The 17,909-nt window shown below is 38.3% G+C and overlaps 1 protein-coding gene across 1 annotated transcript; it reads right to left on the bottom strand.

Moving 5' to 3' along the window:
• Window positions 1–473: 473 nt before the first annotated feature.
• LOC149926949 (uncharacterized) lies at window positions 474–14,143 on the bottom strand. The gene is made up of 15 exons (XM_090158846.1): window positions 13,737–14,143; window positions 10,709–10,852; window positions 9,079–9,255; window positions 8,884–9,011; window positions 6,978–7,055; window positions 6,668–6,914; window positions 5,973–6,059; window positions 5,405–5,521; window positions 4,561–4,755; window positions 4,397–4,491; window positions 4,150–4,189; window positions 3,835–3,933; window positions 1,679–1,918; window positions 1,200–1,342; window positions 474–761 (listed from the first exon to the last, which is right to left on the bottom strand). The coding sequence occupies exons 1-15, from the start codon at window positions 13,902–13,904 to the stop codon at window positions 572–574; spliced, it is 2,148 nt and encodes a 715-aa protein (XP_090014972.1). The 5' UTR covers window positions 13,905–14,143; the 3' UTR covers window positions 474–571.
• Between the last annotated feature and the right edge of the window lie 3,766 nt (window positions 14,144–17,909).

Genomic DNA, 17,909 nt, shown 5'->3' on the forward strand with positions numbered 1-17,909 from the left:
CTATTTGTTTCACATTTATTCCTATTTGTTTCACATTTATTCCTATTTGTTTCACATTTTACCCAATTTTTATCATGAAAAGTCCCTCTTTCGTTTATTTTTCAGTTTTAGAAGTAAATAAAAGAAAAATATTACCATTTGTACCTCCGCACAGGGTCCCGTGATGTCCGCGATACCAACCCCCACTCGGAAACCCTCAAACGTCGGTGATTCTTCGGGCGTGTCTATTAGACGTAACGTCGTAATGACCACCCATGTTATAATAACAAGTGCGATAACACCAAAAATGAAACTGACCAGAGCCGTGACAAACCACCTTCGTGTCATTCTAACGCAGCGAGGCAATAAACTTATATCTACCTAACGATCGCACGCTCAGGCGTTATGTCATTCCCCTCGCGTACTTGTTTGGGCACGCACGGTTTTATTCCAAAGCTGCACTTTTTGCGATTCAAAGATAGGAAAACGCGGGGAATTATAAACATTTATTTACATGAAAATACAACGCGATGTTTATATACCGAGTATTTTGAATATTTCCTTTTTCTAATTATTAGAAATGCAGTTAATTTTATCTTTTCTTTGCGAATACTCGGAAGGAACTTGAAGTGCCGGAATAGGGCGATATCTCTTGGAAGACGTTCTTTTTGGCCCCGAAATGACGTACTCGGTATATGCCTGGGTTTGCGTCTTCTGGTATGGCCCATTCGATGGACACTCGACTGGTGCCCATTAAAGTGTTGACCCTCTTCCAATGAAACCTGGTAAACATTGAAAAGTCGAATTAAGTATAGTATTTTAAAATCATTAAAGGCTAGTTTTAACTAGGGCCAACACGCCACGACGGAGAGAGTTGACGCAAAAATATTCTATTAGGCCTAACGGGGACTTTATTGAAGACGCAAAAATATTGTATTAGGCTTAGCGGGATTTTTTTTTCTTAAACGCAAAAATATGGTACTAGACCGAACGAGGATTTTATGCGTAGGCGCAATAATATTCTATTAGGTCTAACGATAATTTTTTGCATCGACACTCGCCGTCGTGATGTTTTGGCCCTAGCGAAAACCAACCTTTAAGCAAGGGCTTGAAGGGCCACACCGGTGTTTGAATTACGAGTAAGAAAGGGGAGGAGCTACTTAATTTACACCAAGATTTTTCAAACATTCGTGAGACCCTTCAAACGCCTTAAATTATACTTGGTTTCCCAGTTGGCATCTGTGGCGACCACATTCCAGCTGTTTTGAGTGTCGTTGAATCGTTCGATGGTCAAGTAGGTGCTTCCTAATTTGAGATCGTTTCTAGGATGTCCGCTGACGAAAGTGACTTTGACTGTTTCCCCCTGGCAAATTTCGCAGGGTAAATAAAAGATTTAATCTTAACAGAATAAAAACGCCCCACTTGAAAAAACGACCGTTAGTGGCGCGATCTATCGGTTACAATCGTTAAATTTATATGAAGTGGATAACGTCACGATTTAGACAAAATTACGTTATTTATTGGAAACAATTTATTCGTCCATGCCAAGGGTGACCGATAGATGTCCCTACAATCAACCTGGAAAGAGCGCCTGAAATTCCGGTTCATTTATTATTTTACCCTTTCTGACAAAGGTCGCGTTTTTCTAGAGGGACGAAAGTCATGTTTTCCCCGCGCTGGTATCAACGCGAGGTCTTACCGGTTTATACTTGTCCTCCACGTCTTCAGTAACTTGTCCAAAACTGGTGCCCATTCCCGCCGTGTCGTAAAGTACCCCGGGTTTGACGATGATCTGGTTGGCCAACATGTTTGGGGGTTCAGGGCCGGGGGCCACGGGCTTTCCCCTCAACGTCATATCGGTCAAGTACTGATACTGTTGGATGTAGGCTTCCAGTGTATGTGGTCCGTACACAGTTGATGCGCCCTCGTACCTTTGAATCTGAATGAATGTAGGTTATTGTAACCAGGATCTTTTCACAGGGTGGTCAGCGCATTCCCGGTTATTTGTTTGTGAATTTCAAGATAGGTAAAAAATCTCACGGTGGTGATTTGCGCCATCTTTACTGTTATAAAAGACTACATTAAATTGTATAATTTTACGCTATCAATATGATTATTTTTTTTCTCCTAAATTATTGCTAACTATATCTCAATATTTAAACAGAAGCTATAAGATCGTAGCTAAGGCCCGCTCTTGAAATGTCCGCCATGACCAAGGTTCTTAGAAAAATATCTTATATAGGTTGGCGCATACAGCCTCTTTTCATACAAGAAAAACCAAACTCTCCCTTTAAAAAGCAACGGGGAAAGATATCCGGTTTCCCCCCTAAAAACACGTCACTGGATGTCAGGCAACAAGTCGTCTCTCTCCCTTTTGTCGTGAGAATCGAGTATAAATATTTATCTCACTGCGCAAACGCGAGTGACGTCGCCGTAGTTTTATTTATTTTTAACATAAGTAACATAATATTTAAATTATAATTTTACCAAGTTATAATACAATGGAATATAATATTATGAAATACAGTATTATGAAATATAATAGATTATAAAATATATTAATATGAAATATAATAGATTTTAACATATATTAATATGAAATATAATAGATTTTAACATATAATATTATGAAATATAATAGATTTTAACATATAATATTATGAAATATAATAGATTTTAACATATAATATTATGAAATATAATAGATTATAAAATCATATCGATCCATGTTAGTTTTAGGTCATGGTGGAATTAGAAATAAAATAATATTATTTTTACCCGTGAAAAGGTTTAAAAATATTAATTGAAATTTTGTTTTTTTCGTATTATAAGCTTCGAGCTTAGGAAATATATGTAAAGAAATAGCAGGTAACTTTTGAATTTCTAGGTTTTTCGGTTGAGCTTTCAGCAGACAGCTTTAATATATTCAATTTAAACCTCGGTCGGTAGGCGGCGATACTTATGACCAAAATTTAAACTACGCACGAAGCCTATAGAGACGTTTCGAACCGCGGCTCGTCGTTCCATAATTATATTAAATATAATATATTATAATACAATATAATATAATAGATTACAAAAAATAATGAAAAATGAAAGGATATAAAATTAAATTAAATTAAACTGAAATTGAAAATTGCTGGTTTATCTAATTTAAAATTGGGCGACTTTTCCTTCAACGTATCGTTTGAGAATATTTAAAAATAAAAAAGGAACGACAGACAAATGAAAGTAAACTATATGCCCCCTCTAATTCGGTCTTCCGAAAACACGAACTCCAGAGACGTCACTCGCGACTGCGCAGGAGGAGAAAGAGAAAAAGAAACGTTTTCAAGAGAGGAGCAACATTTTTTCCCGAATGCGCCCCCGTTGCGCCATGACATCATTTCACGTCACAGATCACGAGGCGACACACCACATGATCCCGCGAAATAAACACGTGAACACCATGGGCTTCTTAATGGCATGGACCACCATGGGCTTCTTAATGTCATGGACGACCTAAAAGCGTTAACAAGGCAAGGAACACAGGCCACACCTACGAGCAAGTTACCAAAGGCCAAAGCTAGGAGCAACAAACACAAGGAGAACGCAGCTGGCCTTTAAACATGCTAACGCAGTGTTGTGTAAAAATTTCATTGGATGAGCCTTTACACTGAACGTTTTACGGCAAGGGGGAAGACAATTTACGAATTTTCCCCTTCCGACGGCAGCAGGCGATAAAGCGTATGCACGACTTTTGACGGATTGCGTTCTCCTTGTGTGGGGTGCTGTGTTTGTTGCTCCTAGGCCAAAGTAACTCTGCATAATCTTTCGTTTACTTCGATTCATTTACTCGTGATGACAATAGCCTACCTGATATTCCTCGAATGTAGTCACGTATGATGAGTAAGTGTTACTGAGCGATTGAACTACTACTCGCACTTTTTCATCGGGGAGAAGTTCGTTGTGAACCTAATTAGTGAAGGGTTTAATATTCGTTTTTTAGCCATATTACACAGGTTAATCCCGCCCTCGGAGAACGTCTGCGCAAAACAGTCTGTGTGCAAAAAGACTACGGCTTCAATCCTAAATTATCTGTATTTTAGACAGGTTAAGGTAGCCTTAGTATGCAAAGACTGTTTATGTTACACGTTCAACCAAAGCGTTATATAGCAGAAAAGTAGAAACCTTTTCAATGGCTTTGGCTACGCGACGTCCTGACATGGTTCTGGGAAAAGACCATATTGTCATTTTTAAAATTATCAATTATTCAAAAGCAAATGTTGACGTCAGAGCCCTCTCGTGTCTAAAATTGCAAGGTCTTAGAGAAAATCGAATGCTTCACAGCAACGGTGGAAATTTTACAAAGCGGCCTCTCAAGTTTTTACTAGCAGATGGCTCTGATATCAGTTGAGAGCGTTTAATTTAAACCTACGTAAATTCTCCGGGCATGGGAGCGATGATCAGTTGACCGATTTTCACCAATTGCGTCGGGAGTATTTTAGGTTGCCAGGCATAAGGGAAATTAATCTGAAGGAAAGTTTAATTTCAATATTAACTTCTTTGAATTCGCGAAAGCGACCGCGTTGGTGGACATACTTCTCCAGTAGGCAACAGAATGGGTTTGGGGGCTTGGCACATTTTCAAAATGTCCGACGGCGTTTTGATGAATCCTCGAATGAAGTTCCAGAACGAAGCGTCCCTGGTTGTCCCTTGAACGAAATCTCTGGCGCCTGGCCCGTCTGTGGTGCCCGCGGCGAAACTGTAACCCAAGGCGGATGGACATGTCCGTACCTGTATAATTACAGGCCATTAGTACCTGTAGAACTCCAAATACACCACTTCAGTAACAAGGCAGTGATTTCCGCAAAACTTAAGGGGAACGGCCAAGCTTTTCCAAATATCGCCTTATTTGCATATTAAAAGATCAACAAGACGTTCAATATACTTACACTTACCTTATTTTGTCTTGAAAAAATAGTTTTTGGCCTAAATAGTTGAAACGCAAAATAACGCCAAGTATTTGGGTTTGAATTTTCGCCGCCATTTTAAGGTGTATCGCCAGCGACAGCAGCACCTTAGCGAGCGATTTTCGAACTATCCTAACTTTTAAAATCGCGCAATTTAGGTCTCGTATAACTGGAACGCGCCGCGCGTGCAAAACAATTCTTTCGTGTCTTCAGCAGCGCACGCTTTTATATGGTTTTTCTGTCTCTCCGATTTTTCACCAGGTGTCGCGGCGGACGCGCGCTTTTCAATTTCCCGAAATTTCTTTATTTTATTAAAAATTAACCACTTAATATTTTTTATGCGGTTTTCGCCATGAATTTTAGTTTTAAACTGGCTATAGGGCTATCTAACTGGTTAAAGCTTGACCGTTCCCCTTTAAATAGTGCCTGCTTCCGAAAAACTGAAGTGAGGTATTCCCGCGTGATTTTCTTACGGGCGCTGTAGCTTTGGACGACGGCTTATCGTTGACCACGAAGTTCGAGATATCAATGTGCTGGTGTACCGCGATTAGAGGACCCTTAATTTCCTCCGTGGCAGATAGGAACAGCTCCTGTAAATGTCCATTCTTTAGGAGTGCTTTCATTGAAGATATAGGCAGATTTAACTAAGAGGCGTCGCTAGGAATAATAGATGGCGGACGAGCGATAGATGGGTGAATCCCAATTAAGCCCATCCCACTGAAGCTATTTTGGTATAAATATACTATGTTATTTCTGGTCGTAGGAGACAGAACTTTACAATTACAGTAGCGCTATCTCTAGACGACAGTGTTTAGAATCCAGAGAGCTTTGCAAAAATATTCATTCAGCAAGGAATCTAAATGGATGTCACCAAGTTGTAGACTGTCACGCTCTTGTCGCCATGATAGGGTGGGATCAGTATTATCTAGCTTTGGGCTCACGTGACTAATACATCGCCAGTCCACCAGATAGTAATGAGGGAATATTCAAGCGACGAAACCTTAGTTATGTCCACCTTTTGTCCTCGTTGAAGGGTCGTACTTTGGCTTTTTGGAACTGATTATATCCGATCATTTTGGTGCTCTCGAACATGTCTTTGCCCGGACCAAACGCGATGCATTTGTCGCTCTATGCAAATATAAAACAAAATTAATAGAACGAGAATAAAATGTCATTAATGGATTGTCTGAATACACGTTTTTAACAGTAATGGGAATTTATCAGAAAAAGTCGCTCATTTTGAGAGGTGAAATTTACGCTCCCCTCTTTTAGCGCTCATTTAGGAGGCGCCAGTGACGCTCATCTCTTTTCGAACTCATTTAAGAGGCGACATTTGACGCTCATCTCTTTTAGCGCTCATTAAGGAGATGGAATCGATTCTTAATTAACTTATTGTTAAATTTTGCTCAAAATGATAAAAACCTGCGGTGCCCATCTTTGTTTTTTAATTAATGCTAGAGACGTGTCACGGCTTCCAATGTCAATTGAAGGTTCGTATGGTCTAGGAGCAACAAACACAGCACCCCACACAAGGAGAATGTAACCCGTCAAAAGTCGTGAATTTTCTTGCTGCCGTCGGAAAGGGAAAATTCGGAAATTGTCTTCCCCCCGCCCATAAAACATTCAGCTTAAAGGTTCGTCCAATGAAATTTGTACACAACACTGCGTTAGCGTGTTAAAAGGCTAGCTGCCTTCTCCTTGTGTTTGTTGCTCCTACGTATGGTGTTGCAGCGTACCATTCCATTGCAACTGCTGGTAGTGTAGTCGCAAGGGAGTCCCGTGTCGACGCAGATGGCTCCCAACATGTTGGGCGAGGTGTCACCGTGGGCTGACTGCGGGAAAACTGCCACGAAAGGACCCATTCCTGGCAAAGACTTCTTGCCGTTGAAGAACTTCTCCATTTGCATGGAAGCGTAGCCCTTATTGTCCCCGCTCACTAACTTATTGGTGTTGTTCATACTGGTTGGGTGGACCGGAAACCATCTAAAATACGCAAACACGAGGTGGTTCGATCACTTTCTCCTAAAAATTAGGGTTGTCTCTTACGAAATAGCTCCGAGTGGATTTAACTGGTCATCTGTGATTTTCAAAACAGTCATCGTCTTGTCGACGTTGTATTTGTACCTGCGTGAAATCAGTACGTGTTAGCTTCTTGATTACACATTTTTGTGGTATAAGTTTATAATTATATTCTATAGTGTGTGTCTCTTAGTCTAGATAATTACTGACATCACTGTGTGGAGTAACGTAGAATTGACGTCATACACAAAAGTGTAATCACCTCAAGCGAGAGAATTACGTGACTTAAAAACCAAATTGTCAGGCACCAATTCTACGGCTAGTCTTAGGCCTAATGACTATCTTTGAAGTCCACCAAAATTGTGGGGTCATTCTAGAAATAGCTCTCTTTAAAAATTTAATACGTGGAAAATAGAGAAGGGATACACTATATGAAACATAATTATAATCTTATGGCGTTATGTATATGACAATCTAGATGGCGCTTTAAGCCCATAATGGATAGGGGTGGAGACTAGTATCCTTAAATCACTGTTACGTTAAAAAGAACTTTGCAACTCTGGTTTAGAAGAGCAAGTTGGCAAAGACTAACGGTTGGATAGAAATGGTCTGATTTTGCTATGTTAATTAACACGTTTATTTGTCTTTGGGACCTTGGCTGAAAAATCAGTAAATTGTGTGGTCGTTGTTGCGCTATGGGTCTTCTTAAAAATAGCGCTGATAGAACAACAGCATTCAACTAGCGCCATCTATTGATCATTTAATGAAGGTTCTTTCACATTTATTAATGTGAAATGCCGAACCATTTAATAGTCTTAGGCGCTCAAGACATCCTATGACGTAGGCGATATAGCAATGATATTGTAGTATGAAATTTTAGTACAGGGATGACTTTGACCTTGAAAATGGTGATCTTTACTTTCAAAAGGCTTATCTCGAAAATATACTAATATTGTATTCTAAAAATAACCAATATAAACAAAGCGATCTTGACCTTGAAAATGGTGATACCGACCTTCAAAATGGCAATCTTCTATTTGGAAAATCTTATTTTAGTATCTTAATAGATTGATTGGGAAAGTCAATAGATTAGATTCCTGGCCCTATACTGCGAAGACTCACTTTCGCTACGTCATAGCGTCGTCAGTTGCGTCATCATTTTAACTAGTTCAAAACGCGAGTGTTGACGCAAAAATATACTAAAGGATATATTTTTCGTCGACGCAAAAAAATTGTATAAGGCTTGGTTTCCACTAGCTCGCGTAACGTCGCGTCACTCAAATTTTGAACGTACAAACGTTTTAACGCACGTTACAAAGAAAAATACATTATGCCGCGCGCTAGTGGAACCAGGGCCGTCTTTAGCTTTCAGGTGCCCCTGGGCTAATAATATTAGGCGCCCTTTTATATATTATTGAATACTTTAGAATTAAAATATAAAAAAATTAAGGGCCAGACGGCGCCCCTCCGGGGAGACGCCGCTCCCTAGGGCTTAGCCCTACCTAGCCCAATGGTAGAGAGGGGCCTGAGTGGAACGGCGCGTCACTCAACTTTGGGGATTATTAATGTTTTTACGCGCGTAAAGAAAAATAATTTTTGACGCATTCTAATGGAAACTAATTAAAAAAGCGGAAAAGAAAATGTATTAGGCCTAACGACGCCAAAATACTCTAGAATGTTAAACGTTGATTTTTTCCGCGCGTAATAGAGCGTCGTTCAACTAGTGGAAACCAAGTTTTGTTGAGATTTTTGGCGTCGACGCAAAAATATTATATTAGGCTTAACGGCTTTTTTTCGCGTTAACGTTCACCATCGTGACATTTTTGCCATAGTCTTAAGGCTTGGGACAGTAGAGGAGAAGACGACGGACCAGAGACGTAATGAGAACACAGGTTGTAGGCCGACAGGTACCTTGGTTCGATTTTGAACTTACTGGTTGCGCTCCTCTTTGGGATTATTAGCGTAGGCGCTTGGACTACGGTTGTAATTACTATCCAGCAAGATCCCCGAATTGACGAAGAGCTTTCCAGGTCTCAACCTCTCGTGTGCGATGATTACACTCTGATTTAATTATTCAAAAGTAGAGTATCATTTGTAGTACATACATGGCCGTAAATTATGATCGTACCCTGACAATCCCGCGAAGAGCTGCATCGAAGGTTTGTTTGATAAATCCTTCGGATGGTAAGGTGTAGAGAAGGTATTGGTGGATGCCACCAGGCGCCGAATGGGTGTGCGTTGCGGTGATGACCACGTTGTCCATACGGTACAAATTACCGTAACTTTCGGACAATCTTTCCACTACCTGAAAACGAATAATATTATCCATGAAAATCTATAAATAAATACATCCTTGATAGGAGTATCGAACTTTCATTTCGCCGTAGACGAAATCACGACTACGCGCTACGTCATGTGAATTGTAGCGTTCCAATCGCCATCTGTTGCATTTACTGACAAGCTAAAATTTAATAAAAAAAACACCCGTTTTTCATATCGCTGCCTATCCTGCATTTGAAAAACTAAATCGATGCAGGGAAACATATGGTAACGAATAAAAATGAAGTTACGTACAAAAACCTAACAAGTCAAAGTGACTATTACGCTTTGAATAAATAGTCAGTGACCTTTAAATTTATTAAGGACACACCGAAGTCACAAAAAACGAAACTAGATGGCTGAAAACACAGGTCTTATTTCCCTTATTCGCTGCCCCCTTAATTACACATTACTCGTGTAAACGACCGACGCAGTTCAAAGTTGAATACTCTCTGCCTTGATGAACTCCCGTAATTACAGTCGTTTGAAAGCAATAACTACGTAACGTTATGAAGGGCATTTTGATAAATATTCATTTCAATATTTAGTAGTTAATGCGAAATCGCAGAATCTTTTGTAGCCTTGAATGTGGTTTCTAATGACAAAGAGTGGTCTTAAAAGTGTGTATTGTCATTTATGTACTTAAAACATTGTGGTTTTAGCTTTGAAAAAAGATGTACTTTCTTTTGTTCGTAAAGCTCTTAGAACAAAATCAACGTAAGTCAATTTACTTGATTTTGTCATATTAATTTTTCTGATAACTGCAGTAAATTGTTTGAGTCACGTAAGTCAATTTACTTGGATGGTACTTTAAAAAAATATTATGGACATATATAACCGTTTAGCTACACTCAGAAGAATATTAACTTGTCTTTGATTTGAAAAGTTGCAAAATTCAAGTTAATAACGGCTAAGGATGCACCGATACGGGTACAGCCGATATATCGGATATTCGTGGCCGATATAATCGGCCGATGTATCAGCAGTATTATCGTACGATATTAACATAGTTATCTATCATAACATTATTGTTATGATAAAAATAATTGTAAAAGATGGTTCAGTACACTGTCATACCATTTTATTCTAATTTTTCATTAAAAAACGTTTGCAAGAAAATATCCGAATATTTTTCTTTTCATTTTACGTTATACATATTTTCCATCACAAATCAAATATCGTTGATTTTAATTTGTTTACACTCGTAACTCCTGTCTGAATTCTGCCGTACGTGGCGCGGCCAATCAAATAAAATATTATCATTAGTTAGTTAATGGAGAATTTTTTATTTTTAAATGTTTTTCTAATACCGGTATCGGCCAATATTGGCTTAATTCGCTTAAGCCGATATTGGCCGATATCGGTATTAGAAAATAGGCCGATATATTGGTACATCCCTAATAACGCCAATCTTTTAAGCAAAAAATCCACGAAGTTACCTTTATTTTTAATATCTCCGACATGGATCCAAGATCCACGGTGACCAGGGCCACTCTGGAGCGGTTCTGGACAATAACGACCGCTCTGCTGTACACTCTGAAGTGAATTCCTCGGCCACCTTGGTGGAAAGTGGCGTATCCCCACTGCAAACCGACTCAGAGATTATTTCAGAGATACTCCTATTAGCATAAGTGACATAATAAAAATAAGTACGACACTCAACGATTTAGGCTTTTTATAGTCTGTCGCGGAGTGATTGCGAAATCGTAGGAGGGAACATGTCACAATCTAGTCGCTTCGATGGCCAAATTTCCTTCCGGGATAGTGTAATAGCATAAGACTATCATAGGGTCCCCATGAGTAAAGGTCTAGCATAGGGGCCCATGGTAATGGCGTTGTCTTGGAGAGAAGAAAATTTCTACATCTAAAATATTCTCTTACTTGGTAGAACAGCCACGCTAGGGTTGATAAATGCCGCACAAAACGCGTCTAAATCTCAAATTTGAAAAATAAATACGTTCAGAAACGCAACTATTAATTCTAATAGCCAGTTTTAGGTCCTGGTGAATCTTTTTGCTGCTAAGGGCTCGCGGCGGAGATTTCTCCCGCCTGGTTCTAAGTTTAAAAACGTTCGCGCACGGCTTGAGCGCACTCATCATGCATTTCGCGAAATTTATATCAGAAATGCATAGTTGAGGACGTAGCCACAAGGAGGCGAAGATTTTGAATACCTACCTCTTAATAACAGGTATGTGATCCACAAAAATTTTACCTAGACGTTTGCTTATGGGGACCTTAGGTTAGGCTTATGTTAATAGTCATAAATACGAGCAAGCGCATTTTTTTCTTTCAGGAGGCGCGTGCGAAATTTAACGAGCCCTTCTATAATGAAATATTAAGCTAATAGGTGTTTCTATAAAATACGGGAGGTGACATGTAAATGTTTATTCTACATCACTAGCTATAATTATTGAAGATATAGAGCACCCGCTGGAGTCGATAAAGATTTTGGAATTTGAAGTCCGCGTGCGAATCGCGCGTGCCAATAAAGTATTAAAAAGCTTAATCTCATGACGCGGAGAAAAACATTTTATTGTTTTATTTTATATATATTGTCCAAAAAAGGGCTATAAGTCACTCATGACTTGGCCCCTAATTCTCAAAATGTAAAACAATTTATAGTAAATAAATAAATGAATTGAATACTCGAAAAGGTTGAAAAGTTCGTAATAAAAAAGGGGCCAAAAAGTAATTTAGCAGTTTTTGCATTACCATCCATAGGTGGTTCCTATTAACTTTAACTTTTCATACATCACTATTTCGCTATTTGGCTTTCCGTTGCTACGCAACGTGTTTTGATAATTTTAATGATAAGCTTCTCTTTTCGGTGTGTAAGGCTAGGCGCCCACTGGCTCTCCGTTTCGTATCCGTCCTGCCTTCCACAAGGCATTGTTTCCGTTACGAAGCAAAGGCTTGTGGGGGCTGTTCACAAATTACGTAACGCAGAAAAACCACTTTTTGGACTCCCCCCCTCCCCCTCGTAACAAAGAGTAACAAATGGAAAGACCCCTCTTCTTAAATTACGTAACAAATATAGAACCCCCCCCCCCCTTAAATTTTTATAGTACGTAACAACTAATATGCTGGTAATAAAGTACTATAAGATCAGGTACTAAATTTTGTTGTTTGTAATTTACATTTGAAATTACAACTGTATTTTTATGTAAACCAATGAAAATGCTTATGTTTTTAATAATTGCGACTGTTTCTGAAAGTGATGAAAATTTTATTCTACGATAGTAAAAATAAGATGTGTTACGTAAAATTTTAGTGAACCCTCCCTCCCCCCCACGTAACAATTCGTAACGCTTGCCAAAACCCCCCTCCCCCCCTAACCACGTTACGTAATTTGTGAACAGCCCCTGTGAAAGGTAGGACGGAGACGTTACGAAGAGCAGTGGGCGCCTGGCTTTAGTCGCAAGCCAGAAACCGGTCTACCGTTGGAAATTCTGGCTATTTTAATAACATTTTAAATCATTTTCGACTCGAAGATCTATAAATTCCTTAAATTGGTTTAGGGTTTATCTCAATTTAATACCACGATTCTATAATTGGTCATTATTTAGCGAAATAAAGTTATTTTTAACATGGAAACTTAATTGAACCTCAGACGCGTACCGACCCGGGTTCAGGGAGTACATTTTGAACCGAACGCTAAGCCGTCTTTCAAGTAGGGGGTGCCAAAAACACTCCTATATTTAAAATTTATTATTTAATTATTTACAACTTTTTTTGTATATAGGGTAGCCCTATTTTAAATATTTTGAACTGGTTGTCATATACCCTCGGTTGACCCTTGAAAGGGAATATAACCTACAAAGCAATCTTTATGGAAGATCCCTTCAATTTTTCAAATTACCCTGTACAGTGGCGCCAAACATTTTTAAAGACAAAGGCAAGAGCGGACAGATTTTCAAACGTTGGTGTTCCACACCAAATACCTGAGGTTATATTCCCTTTAAATAAGATGTTGGTGGCCATTTCTCAGGCACCGTTACCTGATACTTCCATAGACTAGTAAGAGCTCACGGAGAATTCTCAGTCCTTAGTCACGTTATGGATTATATGGTCGTTGTCGAAACGGACTATTAAAAATGTATTTTCCGTATCTTGTGAAAAACTCACTTCCATTACGTCACAGCCTCGTCTGTTACGTAGTCTTCTCTTAGGCTTGGGAAAGTGGGAAAGAAAACGATTTTATGACGTAGGGGAAGTGAGTCTTCACTAGATGCGGGAAACGAAATTTGCCTTTTTCAAATTATAAAGAGCCTCGTAGAAAGAAGATCCTAAGCAAAAGTAAATCCAACAATGTTTGAGCTTCTCGAGTTGACCGCTACGTGGCTCTATATAAACTGAAAAACGCTAAATTTTCACCAACTGACTTTGGAATCGACATATTAACATTGGCAGAATACGAAGTGTCGTACTTATAATTATTACGTTAGTCATTGTGAAATATTGGCTTACGAGTTCCACTTCCGCACTGGGTCCGGTGATGTCCGAAATGCCCACTCCCACGCTGTAAAATTCATCTTCCCGTTGACCTTGGCACGTGGCGAAATGAGGAAGTGAAGCCAACGACAAGAAGGCGTTCACCGTGAAAAACACCAGGAACTTGGTGCCGACGAAAAACATGCTCGTTGAAAGACGGCGGCCCGCAATGACGAATATTCTTGTTGTATCTCACTCCAAACCTCCCCCGAATATCGGTATGTCGCTTTAATAGTGTTTCCTAGACTTCCGGTTTGTCTTTTCCGAAGCCCACTTTCACTGCTATAAGAAAACAAGACTGAGGGAGGGTTTACTGTCGATTTTTCGCCGCCAAAACCGGTTGCAAATATAATTTATAAACAGCGTTTAAATATTCACACGGCTCACTAATCACCGATTTTAAAAAGAATTCCAACGTCTGAAAATCGTGTTTCGGATAATGCACGCGATAATATTTAGATAACACGTCAATTCAAAAACACTTCAAATCAGACGTTTTTCTCGTTTACAGAATGACCTTGAAATCTGTTGCCTAATAATTTTCTCTTCTTTCCGCATTTATAATTCAATTTCCATTTTCAACTTTAAGTGTATGGAAATGTACGTTTGTATGGCACTCCGCTAGACATTTGGTACTTTACCCGGTTGTTGACGCATTTTAACCTATTGTGCCAAATCTAAAACCTTAATTATCGAATTCTTTTGGTGGTATTTTCAAAGTTTTATATTTTGTTTTTCTACTAGGTACGATTTCATTTACTCCTACCACGGTTAATGAGAATAGGGCTCTGGGGTTTCCGGGTGGGTAAAACGTTTGTTCTCCTGATTACTGATTTATCACAATTTTCCTGTGATTGCCAGTGATTTCTCATAATATTTCGGTGATTTACAGGGATTTTCTTAAGTGATTTATCGTGATTACCGACTATTTGAACGTAATGTTAAGTTAAGAGGAACCACCTATGCTCTGCAGTCCATAGGTGGTTCCTCTTAACTTAACATTTCGCACATATTATTATCCACCACTCTCCCCCATTTCGTCATTCCGTTGCTACGCAACGCTTTTTGAGGTTTTTTTAGTTTTTCACTAGAAGATCTTTTTGGTCCGAGGTTTGCGTCTTTTTGCTTGCTCGAAGACCTATCGGTACGAGCTATTTGTAAGTTTTTAAATTTCTTCAAATTTGTTTCTGGTTTAGCTTTTTTATCCTTTTTCTTTATGGACTATTCTACTTATTCATTTTTTTTCACTCTTTATTATTTGACATCACCCGAAGTGGGGATATGCTGAAAACAAAAGAGATTTCTTAAGGGAACATAGCAACGACCAAGGTTGAAGAGCATATTGACAGACTGGATTGGCGTGCCATACTTTTCGACTAAAACCACGGTCACACTATTTTTTGAAACTAGTTCACGGCATGTTTCTCCGCAATTGGTCAAAACTGACTTAAACTGGGTTTTAAACTTTGTCTAGTTTTATTCCACTTTCTTTAATCGCCTATTAATCATGCTAATTTAGAGCTATTTAAATTAATAATAATAATAATCAGCTGAGCCACACAGGCTTAAGCCAACTAGTGAAGAAAAGCCTAAAATGTTTAAAAATAAAGTAAATAAAAATAAGAAATCCGATTTAAGCCAATAGTTGATTTAAAAAAGAAAACTCTTAACTTCACACCCTTCCTTTGAGCCTTGGCCGCCATCTTACCCAAATGTACCTACTTGATTAGAAAGTATACGTACGTGTCTTTCACTTTCAGCAAAAGTACCGCCTTAAGAGCATAAGGATCCCTTGTTGAATATGTAAATAAGAAATAAAAGGGATAAATTTTCCTATCAACGATATTTCATATTGCTGGACACTGACACTAAGCGCCTAGATTTAGTCTGGCTACAAACTGACGATACTAACTTAAAAATAATCGCGTTTTACAACGCTTAGTCTGTTTATATAGTAATTTAGTTTATCAGGAAACGTCGAAGGTTATTGAAATTTGTAGTCTGAATAGCGTTCCTATACATGTATTTCGGTTATTCCGTTTTTATTTACTACGCGTTATTTTTAAATAGTAACTGGATGCGCAAAAAAGTTATATTGGTGACCTTTGAAGCTCGCGTCGCCTCATTAATAGTCCGGTATTTGAATGAGGCGTTGAGTTTCGTTGACAGTAAGTGAACCAGATTCCAAATGTGTCAAAGCATCCTAACTACTTAATTAATATAATTAGATTTATAAGGCCAAGGGCAATACTTTAATAACAATGACGAAATCCAATTTCAATCTCTATTAAAGGGAATATAACCTACAAAGCAATCTTTATGGAAGATCCCTTCAATTTTTCAAATTACAATGTACAGTGGCGCCAAACATTTTTAAAGACAAAGGCAAGAGCGGACAGATTTGCAAACGTTGGTGTTCCACACCAAATACCTGAGGTTATATTCCCTTTAATGGAGACACGTATCTAGTCTTAACTATAAATTCTTTATAATTGATATGATATTAAATTAATAACGTCTACAGTTAAATTGTGCTAAATATTTATTCGTATCTGAAGCTGCCATAAACGATTTATATTTTTAAATATTTAAGTTTAAAGAATTTCATATTAAAAACTAAAAAGATCCATGCTATTTTACTTTTTCACGGTAAGTTTATAGAAGATAAAAATTTCGTATTAATTTAAAAATTAAATTAAAATTTCAACTTACAGAATACAGACGATTCAACAATCGTGCGCTTTTTACCTCTGTTTTTTAGTATGATAACCGTACATGAAGTAACAGCTTTTTCTTAATAAAATAACCGTACAGGCCTACCGCTAACCACACATGAAGTAAAAACCGGCGGAGTAAGGAAATTCAAAAATTACGTAATGCACCAAAGAACTTTAATAATTACTAAATTTTACAGTGGGATTGGTCATCATTTAATTAAGTTAATTGTATACCTGAGATTAAATAATCAACTATTTTAAGATTTAGCAATTTAAAGGGAATATAACCTCAGGAATTTGGTGTGGAACACCAACGTTTGCATCTTTGGCCGCTCTTGCCTTTGGCTTTAGAAATTTTTGGCGCCACTGTACAGGGTAATTTGAAAAAATAAAGGAGTTTTCCATAAAGATTGCTTTGCAGGTTACATTCCATTTAATACTTGTTTCTCTCATTTATAATAGAGTAGTAAGTTGTCGTTACGTAATTTTTGAACAGCCCCTAATATGTGCGTCGTCGCGCCACCTAGTGACTGCTAATGAAACTAATATAACTTTTAGAGTGTAATGAGCCATGCATTGAACTTTATCTGTTTTAAATATTAAGGTATAATTAAAAATAATGAAGAAGAATTAAAAAATTTTTAGTACCGTAAAATAATTTGTTTTATACAATTTCTAACGTGTGTTTACCCAACAGATGACGCATATAGGCAGAGATACATTTTACTCCCTGCCTGATGCTAAACTGAGTAACGGCTTACGCGAGAAACCGAGACTACGTTGACCTATCCATTACGAGACTATCGTTTTACTTTTAGATTACCAGATTTTAGGCAATTTGTTTCTTGTGCCATCCACAAAGCTGCAAAGGATAATGCTTTTCGTATTAGAATAAGCCACCGGGTTAAGCTAATGCCATTTGATTATCAGACAATAGCTATTTAAAAAAAAATGTAGTCTGTAGCAAACCACAAGGGTATCGTGTGGAATTCAGTTAGTTTAAGCATATAAGCATATATCATTTAAAAGATAAGCATCCGTCTAACAAAGCTATGTAACAAATGCACAAATTTTCTTTCCAAATCGCCGAATCACGAAACATTTACATCGTCCAACTAACTGTTTGTTGGTAATAAACTTGATTTTTCCGATTTAATAAAACAAAAAAAAATAATAATCAGCTAGGCTAATACCGAAGGCAGCAAGTGACTTTTGAAGCCATTAATTCAAGTGGCCGGGTTACAATGCGTAGGAGGGTGGTGGCAAGCCCTGCATGCCACGAGATCGAGCCAACAGCTCCCTACACTAACTATTACCGTTAACCTCGACAAGTTTTTAAGGAAGGGGAAACCGAAGAACTCGGGGGAAATCCCTTAAACCAGTGGGGAGAAAACTTGCAGACTCAACGCGGAAGAAGTTGTTCCGAGTTTTC

This window comes from Leiobunum rupestre, chromosome 9, assembly GCF_980474605.1.
Source record: "Leiobunum rupestre chromosome 9, qqLeiRupe1.1.hap1, whole genome shotgun sequence".
In the NCBI taxonomy this organism is placed as follows: Eukaryota; Metazoa; Arthropoda; class Arachnida; order Opiliones; family Sclerosomatidae; genus Leiobunum; species Leiobunum rupestre.